The sequence below is a fragment of the Dipodomys spectabilis genome, unplaced genomic scaffold (genome assembly GCF_019054845.1).
Source record: "Dipodomys spectabilis isolate Male_0828 unplaced genomic scaffold, ASM1905484v1 ptg000335l, whole genome shotgun sequence".
Lineage (NCBI taxonomy): Eukaryota > Metazoa > Chordata > Mammalia > Rodentia > Heteromyidae > Dipodomys > Dipodomys spectabilis.
In genome coordinates, this window is record NW_024871012.1 from 15,966 (window position 1) to 29,495 (window position 13,530).

Here is a 13,530-nt window from a genome sequence, read left to right on the forward strand (position 1 = left end):
AGAATGGCTTATAGATTTACTATACATATTTTGTGTCTATGGTAAAATAATCAACAATATTAAATCAAAGCTGGGGACAGCTGCAGTATACATAACAAAAGAAAATGTTACTAGGTTGAATTGTAAAACAAAAAAAGGTCTCTGAAGGAGTAGAACTGGCTCAAGTGGTGGAGCGCCAGCCCCAGTATCAGCACAAAAAATAATAATAGAGTTTTGAAGTCCCTAAAGACAAGTATAAAAATACTGTGCAAAAATCTATGTACAAGGATATTGAATCTCACAGGCAGCCAAAGTAAATTGGAACAGTTAGGTATTGTTTTATATCTATCAGATTGCCCCAAAAGAACTAAACCTAGAAGACCCTAAATGACAAAGGTACAGAGTAACAATTGCTCTCGTAGCAAATATGGATTTTTTTTCAAACACAATGTACGGGGTCTCAAGTTTTGAAATGCATATACCAACTGGACTAATCATTCTTCTTTAAGAATTTTTTTCTAGAGAGAAATAAACTAGTACCAAACATATCTATGTCTTATCACAATATTAATATTATTATCTGTAAGAGTGACAAACAGGAAACCACCATAAAACACAATTATGCAGGAATAACTGATTGAAGTTATAAAGTAGTAGAACACTACCAGGCGTGAGTTGAACAACAGTGCTTGTAATTCTAGCTACTCTAGAGCCTGAAAACTGGATGATCTTGATTCAAAGCCTGCTTGGGCAGAAAAGTCTATGAAACTCTTAACTCCAATTAACTAGTATAATGCCACCCTGGAGGTATGGCTCAAGTGGTCAAATGTCAGCTATGAGCAAGCAAGGTGAACAAGAATGAGAGGCTGAGTTCAAGTCCTGGTTTTAGCATCCATACACACAAAACACTACCAGTCAGGAAGAACCAAACTCAAACTCTGACTGTGACTCCCTCATCCTGTCCCACTAAAAGCAATTGGCAATTTCTCTAAGGAGCAAAAAACACATGATGATGGTAGGGTTGTGTTTTTTTTTTTATCTTGGAAAGCAGCAAAGTTGTGAGATGACAAAACTTTGTAAAAGGATTCAGGACAGAAAAGGGCTCTATTTGTCAAAGAAGACAACAATTCTATAAAAATAGAATACAATTGATGATGGTTAAGAGATTGGAATGCCAAATTAATTTAAATGTATTAGTTTAAAGAAAAAATCTTTCACCTTTAGACAATGCTAGGTAACCATCTTATTATTTTGAAAACTGTCAAATAAAGAGAAGGTATCAAACATTTTTTTCTACCCTTTCAATATAACTCTATCACGAATATTTTGAGGAGAAACATCAAATGAATGTTTGATGAGAAAGTGCTTTTCCTTGCTGAGTACTTAAAAATTATAGAAATAGATGAATACATCGATGTATTATTTCAAAATGAAACAGCAAAAAGCCAGAAGTGGAGCTCTGGCTCAAGTGGTAGAGCATCAACCTTGGACCCAAAAGCACAGGGACAGCACCCAGGCCCTGCACACACACAAAATGGAAACTATTAGAAAGGAGGAAGGGGACCAGCAGGAAGAGGATAATGGGACAAGAGAGGGTAATGGGGGCAAATTGATCAAAATACTTAGTGCATGATTGTGAAAATGTCATTATGAAATCCATTATTTTGTACAATTAGTGTACACTAATAGAAATTTTAAACTAGTTCATAAATGCTAGACTGTATGGTTAATATTGAAATATGATAACAACATTATAGTTATATTTTCTTAAATTGCTCCTATATTTCAGAAATCCATAGTGAGTATTTACAGATAAAAGTTGGCTCAAAATTCTAAAGAGTAGCTGATGGAGTGGCTCAAGCCTGTGTAGCAACTACAAGGTCCTAAGTTCAAACCCCAGTACTGCATAAATAAATGAATGAGAGCATTGTTGGAAACATGAAGAAGCAGGTTGAATACTTCACTGGTGAGTACCCATATAGAATTTTATACACTGTTAAAATTACATAGGTTTAAGAGTGCAGAAAATGTTTAAGAGCATATGAAGTGTTTATAAGAGTGTGGGAAAGGTTAATAAGAGCATGGGAAAGGTTTATAGGAGAATGAGAAGAGTTTATAAAGCCATGTATATATATATATATTTAAATATAATGCTATTTCATGGATTTTCACCTGTTGAGAGGGTCTCTGGAATGTAACTCCACAAGGGATCACTGTGGTTATCTTGCTTCTTTAGACCTTTTTATCCAACATCTTATGTTTACAAAAAAAAAAAATCCTACATGTCTTATAAATAAACTAAGACCAGCCCATTCCCTTCAGATAAGACCAAAGGATCAAATACACTCAAGTAAATGAAGCAGAGATTAACAGGAAGGGGTGGGGGATGAGAACTAGCAAGGATGTGTCTTGTTTTACCTCTTGCAAACCACAACAAATGTATTGACTGTTTCAGGACAGGTGCCATGGAAGAGATTTACACAGCATATCGCACAGTGTGATTTATAGCTCAGGAAATGGTTCTGGCTACAGTGTTGAGAATAGAGACAAGAGAACCAGGAAGAGAAGCTATCGCAATCATTACAGCATCTGAAATGGTCCTTGGACACACACCCCATCCCCCACCCCATCAGCGGGAAGGGAACCAGAGAGGTCAAATGCTAGGTATATTTTGAAAATGGAGGTGAGATCACTTTTTGAAGGATCAGGTATGAAGCATCAGACAAAGAGCTCATTCTGACCTGAAGCTAAGGCTTATGACTTGAGCAACTCCAAGGACAGGATTGTCAAGTTCCATACTAGGATAAGGGCTCTACTGTAGTAGAAAGGTGGCAACCGGGTTTTGGATATATTACACCAGAAGAGCTATGAGACCCTGTGTTACATGAGCTGTTTGGATGCTCATTCATTGGCTTTGGTTGGGAAAGGATTGTCTACTTACATCTTTTCCAATCAGATCTCTCTGGTTTTCAATGACACCCCAAGGGGGAATGCCAACTGTCCAGATTTTCCTCAAGGACTTCGAGGCATGGGCTTTCAGGGCATCCCCAACATGTTTGGACACTCCTGTGAATAACCAGTTTACAAGTCAGATGTTAGCTCACAGAGCATGCAAATAGGGGCCGTCACAAAAAGAGACATGGATGAGTACGTGGAAAGGGCTGTTCTGGGGGAGGTTGCTGGAACAGTGGGATTCCATTCTAAATGCTTGGCTTCCTCTAGTCTGTCTTGAACACACACACATTCTCATCATTATCATCATCATCATCATTATACACATCATCACCAACCTCTGTGTCTGAAAAGTTCCCCTCTCTTTGAGCAATTTCTGCCTATCTCCTCAGTCCTGACCCTAATCTTGCCTGACCAGAATGTTCTGTGCATTGTCCTTTCTCAGCAAGCCCAGACTTGACATCATGAATGTCTTAAGTACTCTTATCTCTAAGCTTCTTCAATGCCCTAGCAAGACAGCTTATACATGGTGTTCCTTATGCATTGAAGTAAACTCATTTAGTAGCTCTACTATAAAACATATTCCAGCTGGGAGCCAGTGGCTTATGAGTATAATTCCAGCTACTCAGGAGGCTGAGATCTGAGGATTGGGATTCAAAGCCAGCCCAAGTAGAAAAGTCCCCCCAAGACTCTTATCTCCAACCACTCAAAAACTGGAAGTAGCCTGGCACCAGTGGCTCATACCTGTAATACTGGCTACTCAGGAGACTAAGATCTGAGGATCATGGTTTGAAGCCACCCTGGGCAGGAAAGTCCATGAGACTCTTATCTCCAGTAAACTACTCAGAAAAAAAAAAAAAAAAAACAGAAGTGGCACTGTGGTTCAAGTGCACTGGCCTTGAGCAAAAGAAGCTCATGGACAACACCCATGCCCAGAGTTCAACCCCCAAGACTGGCAAAAGATAAAAAGGAAGTGGAGCTTGTGGCTCGAAGTAGTAGGGAGCTAGCCTTGAGCAAATGAGCTCATAAAATTAAATTAAAATGTTCCAGAACTAGTACATTAAGGAGTAATACATTCATATTTACCCTCCTGGGATTAATAATAATAGCAACTATTATAACACTCAGAACTTGGTGACACAGAAATACCTCAGTAAGAGTTAGCTAGCTTTTACACACTTACACTTTAAGTATGAATGCCTTTATGAATGTTTTATTACCTTTAAGTAGGTGTACAAGGGAGGTGCCATTTAACAAAGCAGTTTATGAATACTATACAACTTGATCAGTGTCACCCCTTAACCCCCCCTTCACTACTTTTCTTAACATGTATATATAATGAATTTTTGACTGCCTTCTCCCTCTCTCCCCCTTCCTCCCTGGTCCTACTCCTCCTCTTTCATATACCCATTTCCTGATGAGGATTTTGTTGGGCTTTGACCTAGTGTTTTTTTTTAAAGATTATATATTATTATATATATTATATTTCAGATCTCTATAGAGTCTATTATACTTCAGTTAATTCACTTGCAACCACCTGCGTACCACTCAATGCGCTTATTTGTAGGTTTATAGGCTGACTCTAGCTACCATACATGAGGTAAAACATGCAAACATTGCTTCCATGGGTATGGTTTACTTCACCTAATATAATCACTTCCAAGTCTATTTCCTTATTAGTGGTGCAATGCCATTCTTTCTAATGGATGAATAAAATTCTATTGTACATATATACATTGTGTATATATACATACATTTTCTTGATCCATTTGTCCATTGAGGGGCATTTGGGCTGATTCCATATCTTGGCTATGGTGAATAATGCTGCAATGAACATGGTTGTGCTGGTGGCCTTACTGTAACCTTGTTTGTATTCTATTGAGTAGAATTGCTGAGCCGGCAAAACTGGAAATCCACATGCAGAAAACTAAAACTAGATCCTCATATATCATCTTGCACCAGCATCAATTCAAAAAGAATCAAAAACCTCAATGGAAGATCAGAATCCACAAAACTATTACAGGAATGCAAAAGAGAAATACTAGGGCTTCTGGGCATGAGTTGAAAGTTTCTAAAATCCAGAAATACAACAAATCAAAGAAAGACTGGATAAATGGGATTGCATCAAATTTAAGTTGCTGCACAGCTACGTAGGGATTTTTATGCCTCATTTTTCTAGATAAAAATGTGGCACACAGGGATCAATATCATGCTCAAGGTTATAACTGGTCATCATTATCATTATCATTATTCTTGTACAATATTGGGGCTTGAATTCAGCATCTCATATTTGATAGACAGACACCACTTGAACCATGTCTCTATTTTTTTTCTCTGGTTATTTCTAAGTTAGGATCTCGATTTTTGCTCTGGCTGAACTGAACCATTCCTTTTTATATTTTTGCCATAGCTAGAATGAACAAGCAGAGTCTATCATGCCATTTTTTTTCTGTTGAAATGAAGTCTTTCACTTGGTGGTGGGGGAGGAAGAGGTGAACTGGACTGGTCTTGCAACCACCATCTTCCTCATCTTAGCCTCCTGAATAGCTAGGATGACAAGTACACACCACTGCTCCTGTACATGGTAAGCTGGTGGCATTCAGTCTAAGTAACTGTCAAATATTCGTGCCACATTATGGTCAGTTAAAGTTCCAAAGTGCATCAAGAGGAGACAGGAGCTTATGTACAGAGAAACATCTAGAGGTGTTTCATAAAAATAGTTCTGGTTCTAGGCTGCAATGCTTGATAAGAAATGTACTCATTATCTTGCCCATGTAATTGTAACCCCTCTGTACAGTATATTCACAAAAAAAATAAAAATTTAAATTTAAAAAAAAAAGAAATAAAAAACAAATGCACCTCACAAGTGATTGTACAGAAATAGCCAGTAAAGGAAGGAAGAAAAAAAAATAGTTCTGGTTCTGTTTCTCATTTTGCAGACCTAGAGTGTAGTTTGAGGTCTGATAACTCATTTTCATACTACTATATAGGACATTCTTTAGATTAGCTGATGCTGATTTAAACAAAAATTAAGCAGTAAGTAAAAAAAAGGAAAAATCTTTGGCTATGTCTACCTTTTCCTGAACTTGGTGAATTGTCCCTACATTTATTACTGGAAATAATATAAGTCTTAAGCCATAAACTTAGGACTTTGCTGGCTTTGGTTTGTTCCAAGAAGGTGACACAATAATAATCTATAAAATGTATGTCATGAACTATTAAGTACCTATTAGTGACAGGACAAATCCCTTGCTTTTTTTTGTTTTTTTATATATCTGTTTGTTGTTTTTCATTTGTTATCTGTTATTGGCTTCCTTCATTCCTTTTCAGTTAAAAAAAAAAAATGTGTGTGTTAAATTGGTCTGTGTTTCTGAATACTTAGGCAAATGTGTCCGTCCTGACCTCAGGTGCACTGCCAGGTGAGAGTGCAAGCTAGTGGGAACTCATCCTGATGCGGGAGGAAAATAGAAACACAGCACAGAAGCTGGCATGAGCAATGGCTGAGGAAATGCAAAGACGGAAGTGAGAAGCTCTAGCTGAGATACCACAGGCTGCTGAGTGGTTGTAATGGATGTAATGTTGATCTTCAAGGATGGGCATCATTTATTCTAGACACCTCACAGCGAAAGAGAGAAAAGTGAAGAGAAGATGGAGTGCACCACAGGCTAGCAACAGACTGGTGGGAGACAAAGGTCAAGGTGCTCGATCTGTATGATTAGACACACTTCTGAAGCTCACCTAAGGCAGACACACAGGCGCCTGTATCTCTTCAAAGCTCCCAGGTGATTCTAATGTACAGATTGTTCATGTACTCTGATGCATAGGAATAAGGTTTGGTGGGTGGGTGGGGGAAACCATTGTGTGAGGTTTAAAAGTCAGTGAATCGTAACAGGAGAGTTAGAGGCAAGAAGATCCTTCATTGAAGGGCACCATACACACACACACATGCACACACACACAAGAAGGAAAGGGGAAAGGAAGGAGGAGGAGGAAGAGGAAGAGGAGGAGGAGGAGAGGAAGAAGAAAAAGAACAAGAAGAAGGAGGAGGAAGAGGAGGAGGAAGAAGAGGAGGAAGAGGAAAAAGAAGAAAGTCATAGAGATTGCGACATAAGGGTATTAGCAGTCATGGGAGAATAAAAACAATTGTCGTGTTCGCTTTGGCAGCACATATACTAAAATTGGAATGATACAGAGAAGATTAACATGGCCCCTACACAAGGATGACATACAAATTCATGAAGCGTTCCATATTTTTAGTGCTGCAGGAATATCAATACCAAATTTCAAACTTTATTACAAAGCCATAGTAATCAAAACAGCTTGGTACTGGCACAAGAACAGACCTCAGGACCAATAGAATAGAATTGAAAACCCAGAAAGGAACCCATAGACCTATAGCCATCTAATCTTTGATAAGGGAGCTAAAAAAATAGAATGGAAGAAAGACAGCCTCTTCAGTAAATGGTGCTGGCAAAATTGGTTAACTACTTGCAGAAAACTAAAGCTAAACTCTTATATATCACCCTGCACCAGAATCAACTCCAAATGGATCAAAGACCTCAGAGTCAAAGCAGACACTCTGAAAACATTACAGGGTGGAATAGGAGAAACCCTAGGTCTCCTTGGCACAGGACAAAATTTTCTTAAAAGAGACCCAGAAACAAAACAAATCAAAGAAAGGTTGGTCAAATGGGACTGCATGAAATTGCAAAGCTTCTACATGGCAAAGCATAGCAAGCCAGATTAATAGACATAGCTAGCAAGATCAATAGAAAGCCCATGGATTGGGAACAGATCTTCACTAGCCATACAACAGATAAAGGTCTCATTTCTAAAATATACCTGGAACTCAAAAAATTAAATCCCTCAACAACAAATCTTCAAAGAAACAACTGCCCAATAAATAACTTGGCTAAAGACTTACAGAGAAACTTCTCTGAAGAGGAAAGAAGAATGGCCAATAGACACACGAAGAAATGCTCACCTCTCTAGCCATAAAAGAAATGAAAATCAAAACATTGAGATACCACCTCACCCCAGTCAGAATGGCTATAATCAAGAACTCTAATAACAACAGATGCTGGAGGGGATGTGAACAGAAGAGAACCTTACTGCATTGTTGTTGGGAGTGTAAACTTGTTCAACCACTTTGGAAAGCAATATGGAGGTTCCTCAAAAGACTCCACATAGATCTCCCTTATGACCCAGCAATCCCACTTTTGGGCATTTACCCAAATGATCACAAACAAGACCATACTAAAGCTACCAGCACAACAATGTTCATTGCAGCATTATTTACCATAGCTAAGATATGGAAGCAACCCAGATGCCCCTCAGTAGATGAATGGATCAAGAAAATGTGGTATATACACAATGGAATTCTATGCCTCCATCAGAAAGAATGACATTGCCCCATTTGTTAGGAAATGGAAAGACTTGGAAAAAATTATATTAAGTGAAGTAAGCCAGGCCCAAAGAAACATAGGTCCCATGGTTTCCCTTATTTGCAATAACTAGTATATGTCCGAGACAAGCAGAAATGGTCAGATAAGTTGATGTTAGGTGAAAGGAACACCAAGATAAGGATTCAAATGTTTTTTTTTTCTTTCTTGCAATTGTTTCTAACATATTTATAAGATGATTTCTTTGTTGCTTTGTATGTCCCTCCTCCATGGTATAACCCCTGTTTTCACTGTATTTGATGTTGGTATACTTTGTGGAGAGGAAGGGGAAAAAACAAACTGTTTAAATAGGGATACAGGTGGATCCATTGCAACAATGAGGTCTACAAGATGTTATGTTGAAAAACGAACTTTAAACTTTGGTGCCGGTGGTGGGAGGGGGAGGGTGGTGGAGGGATGGGAAGGGGAAACAAAAGAGGAGGCTACAATGCTTGATAAGAAATGTACTCATTATCTTGCCCACGTAATTGTAACCCCTCTGTACGGTGTTCTCACAATAAAAAAAGAAAAAAACAATTGTCTACTTATACTAATAAAAAACAATGTAATTTTCACGAACTTGCTGGTGAATACATGAATTTAGCTAATGTCCAGGCTCACACACACACACTACATACTTGCACAGATTTGATGTCCCCTTTAACCTCAAAATAGTACTGATAAAAGAACATTTCCTAGATACCCTGCATTTCATGGCAGAGAGCAAAGGAGGATGGGAGGAAGAGATAAATTGCTCAGTTGACAGCTAGCACCAACACTAATAAAAAGATTGTTCCGTGTGCCGGAATGTGTGTTGAAAGAGCTGCTCAGACCCCAAGTGACTGGCAAGGTGCTACTGAGTCCTGCTCTCAACAATCCAGACACAGTACTTCTGCAAATAATCCTACGGCACATTATCCCACTCACATCGTCTGTAGCCAGCGTAGTAAGACCAGCATAAGCGTGGATGCTTTCCCTTTCTAAGCAGTTACCATAAAAATGCTCTTCACTAGCCTTGAACTGAAGACCTGAGGGAAAGCCCTCAGGCCCAGAGTTCAAGCCCCGTGACCGGCAGAAAAAGAATGTTGTGGGCTCTGGGGTTGGGTAAACACATCTCTCTCTGCTTTCTAGTCCGGCTGGGGCAAGGAACTTGTTCCACGACATGGTTCTTCTTTTGCCTAGCATCCGGAAAGGCTCCAGATTCTCTTGGATTTCAGAAAAGTTAGTCTCAAGACTTTGTAGGTGAAGTTCCAGAAGGACAGTTTTTTTTGCTAGAAGTTTACTTGAGGTTACATTATAATAGCTGATACCTTTTAATGATTTTAAATTGGTGGGGGGGAATCCCTGTGATTCACCTGGGTTCATTTCACAGTCACAAGTCCAAGTCTTGTCTTCATGCACTGTATCTTCCGCAAGCACTGCGGAACACAGATTTGGTGCCATGTGGCCAGATTCTCAGAAGGAAGGAAAGAAAGAAGGAGGGAGGGAGGGGAGGAGGGAGGGAAGGAAGGAAGGAAGGAAGGAAGGAAGGAAGGAAGGAAGGAAGGAAGGAAGGAAGGAAGGAAGGAAGGAAGGAAGGAAGGAAGGAAGGAAGGAAGGAAGGAAGGAAGGAAGGAAGGAAAGGGGGGGAGACAGACAGACAAAATTTCTATTACCCGAGTTGATGCCTTCTGTTATTATCCATGCTCCGGTTGTCTCTGCAGCTTTAACCAAACCCTGGCTGAAGGTGTCTTTAAGCTTGGCAGGCATCTTGAAGTTCTGGAGCCCTCCATGGACGGAAATCACCAGCTTTGGCAGCTCCATCCTCCACTCATTCAACATCAGATGTAGCAGATGGTCCAACTTGGTGTCATAGGACGTTCTAATATACTGAAAGACAAGTTACAGAGCCATGACCAGAATGCGGTGAAAAATTCCATACTGGATACAGAAATGACACAGCAGGGCAACTAACATGGCCACAAGCCAACAGGAAGTTAGGCTCTCTCTACAAGTTCATCTTCACATAGTGGAACTATTTACTTCCAAAGATTCCTCAATCTCTTCAAGTTCCTTCTGGGAATTGAAAGTCACTACAGAAAGTTTCCCCTGTGTGGAGGGTTCACCCCCAGTATTCCTTCGAGAAAGCCTGAAGTGAGGCAGAAATTCTTCCAACAACTGGCAAAAATCACTACCCCAGCAAACTCATTAATAGAAAGCTGTAAGAAGTAGGTGAAATGAGCCAGAAAGTCCCTGAGCCTCTGATCTCCAAGTAAGCACCAAAGAGACCTGAAATGGATCTGTGGCTCACGTAGTATACTGCCAACCTTAAACAAAAAAAGCTCAGGGAAGCAGGGCACTGTTGGCGCATGCCTTATAAACCCTTGCTACTCAGGAGGCTGAGATCTGAGGGCTGCCATTCAAAGCCAACCCAAGCAGGAAAAACTGTGACACTCTTACCTGAAGTTTACTACCCAAATGCCAGAAATAACACTGTGGCTCAAAGTGGTAGAACACTAGCCTTGAACACAAAAAGCTCAGGGACAGTGACCAGCCCCTGAGTTCAAGTCTCCCCGCCCCAGCACACACAAAAGAAAAAGGTATAAAAATAATCAGGTGATCCTTTTTAAATGATTCCTATTGTCCAACTGATGAATTAAAGTGAAGAAAGCAACTCTGGCTTGACGTATCATTCTCAACCTCAACTCTTCCTCTCAAGTGATCTTCTCTCTCATCTGTAAGTCCCCTTGGTGAAACAAGGTATTTCTAATTAATATTTGAGGATACATAAACTTGGAAAGAGGGAAGAGAGCATCAATCTAGCTTTGACAAAGGAATCAATACCCAATAACTTTCACAATAAGTCCAGGTCTTCTGATCATCTACCCTTGGAGACTATCACATACAGAAGCAGAAAAATGACTTCGATTCTTAACAAACCTTGGAGTGGTAGATATGCTCTCCATCTTGGAAATTAATGGTGCCAAAGCTGTCTGTGGGGCTTTTCACTGTGTGTTTTTCAACAGACCATAGTTCATTCTCGTTAATGCTCCAGGGATAATCTTTCCCTTGATGGTCTTGGCTCAATCGTCCACAGTGGCATCTGAATCCAAAAAAATGAGCAACGTCAGAATAGAAAATCAAAGCGAGGCCTCTCCAGTTTGCTACTGTATTGTATAGATGCCATATGTTGAAAATCTGTAAAACTTCACCATAAGATTTGCATTTGCAACATTGGATTGTCTTCTAAATTTAGAAACCCCTTAAAAGTTTCTCTCCTTTGGCTAGACATAAGAATTATTTGAGGACTATTTTATTATTATTATTTCTTATTAGTGAGGGGGGCGGGGTTCTGGGTCTGGGTCTGTGTATCTGTGTGCCAGTACTTCAGCTTGAACTCAAGGCCTAGGAGCTGTCTCTTGGCATTTTTCTCAAGGCGACTCCTCTACCACTTGAGTATGACTTCACTTACCTACAGGAGCCAGATTCACAGACTGAATGTCACAGGGAAGCCAAGGTTGCCTTTTAAATGGGAAGTTATGCCAAACACTGGTGGCTCACACCTGTAATCCTAGCTACTCAAGTAACTGAGATCTGAGGATTGCAGTTGAAAGCCAGCCCAGGCAGGCAAGTCTGTGAGACTCTTATCTCCAATGAACCACCAGAAAAGTAGGAAATGGAAGGATGGCTCAAGTGGTAGAGCACTAACCTTCAGTAAAAATGGCAGGCAAGAATGTGAGGTTCTGAGTTCAAGTCCCAATAAAAGCACACACACACACACATCTAATAAATTGTGTTTTATATAAAATATAGTATTTATACACAAAAATGAAGGATTATTAATCAATGCAAAAAGTTGCAACATTAAAGATACATGTAAGCACAGAACCTTACTGAAAACATAAGTAAATCATGGTCATGAAAAAGATTTGACTATAATCATAGTTAATATATGTGACATAATTTTCAGAGAGCAAAACATTAAAAAAAATTCTTATAAACAATTAGCAATTTTGACAACAATGTTTAATATAAATAGCATCATAATTTCTACTAAAGAACAAAGTTGAGCCAGGCGCTGGTGGCTCACGCCTGTAATCCTAGCTATTCAGGAGGCTGAGATCTGAGGATCGTGGTTCAAAGCCAGCCCGGGCAGGGAAGACTGTGAGACTCCAATCTCCAATAAACCACCAGAAAACCGGAAGTGGCACTGTAGCTCAAGTGGTAGAGCGCTCGCCTTGAGCTGCAGAGCTGAGGGACAGTGCCCAGGCCCAGAATTCAGGCCCCACGACCAACAACAAAAAAAAAGAACAAAGTTGACTATTCATATTAAGCTCTTAAGGTTAAACCTTAAGACCAAAATTATATAAAAACTAACAAAAATGAGTATCGTGCTTATGAAAGTATAATAAACTTCTCATCTTTCACAAATTAGGGGGAAATGCAAGGAAACTAAAAATATATAGAAGTTTAAAACTTTCTGTAGTAAAAAATTATCCATCTGCATATCTATTACATCAAAAGAAATTATTCCACTAACTCCAGAATGAAATGATTTTGGCCTTGTATACTTCAGACTAGAAGAAGAGCAACTAATAAATAATTACCTATAAAAAAATTCGCCTCTGCTGCAATTATTCATTCAGGCAATCTTGAATATTTAATAAATCTTAATCTCACTGAGGTTAGCAAAAAATGAAATTATACCATTAAAGGAAGATAAAAATCATCTGAAATTATCACAGTCACACACCCCCAAAGACACCAACGTTGGAGCTACATATTTGAAGAGTATATTCCAGACAGAGCATTCTGCCTTACAACTTTGATCTTTTCCTCAATATTTCTCAGTAACTGATAAAAACAAGTTGACACAAAGTCAATAAATGCCAGTATATTACTTGTAGAAAACTAAAGCTAGATCCTTCTATATCACCCTGCACCAGAATCAACTCCAAATGGATCAAAGACCTGGGAGTCAAAGCAGACACTCTGAAAACATTACAGGATGGAATAGGAAAAACCCTAGGTCTCCTTGGCGCAGGCCGAAATTTTCTTAATAGAGACCCGGAAACACAACAAATCAAAGAAAGGTTGGATAAATGGGATTGCATGAAGTTGCAGAGCTTCTGCATGGCAAAGGACATAGCTAGCAAGATCAATAGAAAGCCCACGGATT

General features: G+C 39.4%; 1 protein-coding gene and 1 non-coding gene across 2 annotated transcripts in view; one reads left to right on the forward strand and one right to left on the reverse strand.

Annotated features, from left to right (window-relative positions):
• LOC122095103 (transient receptor potential cation channel subfamily M member 6-like) overlaps positions 1 to 13,530 on the reverse strand; it is a 47,755-nt gene that overhangs the window by 14,063 nt on the left and 20,162 nt on the right. Inside the window, exons 3-5 of the mRNA XM_042665571.1 lie at positions 11,292 to 11,454; positions 10,028 to 10,241; positions 2,921 to 3,045 (exon numbers count right to left, since the gene is read on the reverse strand). Of these exons, the coding sequence (XP_042521505.1) occupies positions 2,921 to 3,045; positions 10,028 to 10,241; positions 11,292 to 11,454 (502 nt within the window). The remainder of the gene's footprint in view (positions 1 to 2,920; positions 3,046 to 10,027; positions 10,242 to 11,291; positions 11,455 to 13,530) is intronic.
• Positions 7,080 to 7,186, forward strand: LOC122095145. Its single transcript, XR_006145046.1, has one exon. It is a non-coding gene; the product is annotated as a U6 spliceosomal RNA (small nuclear RNA).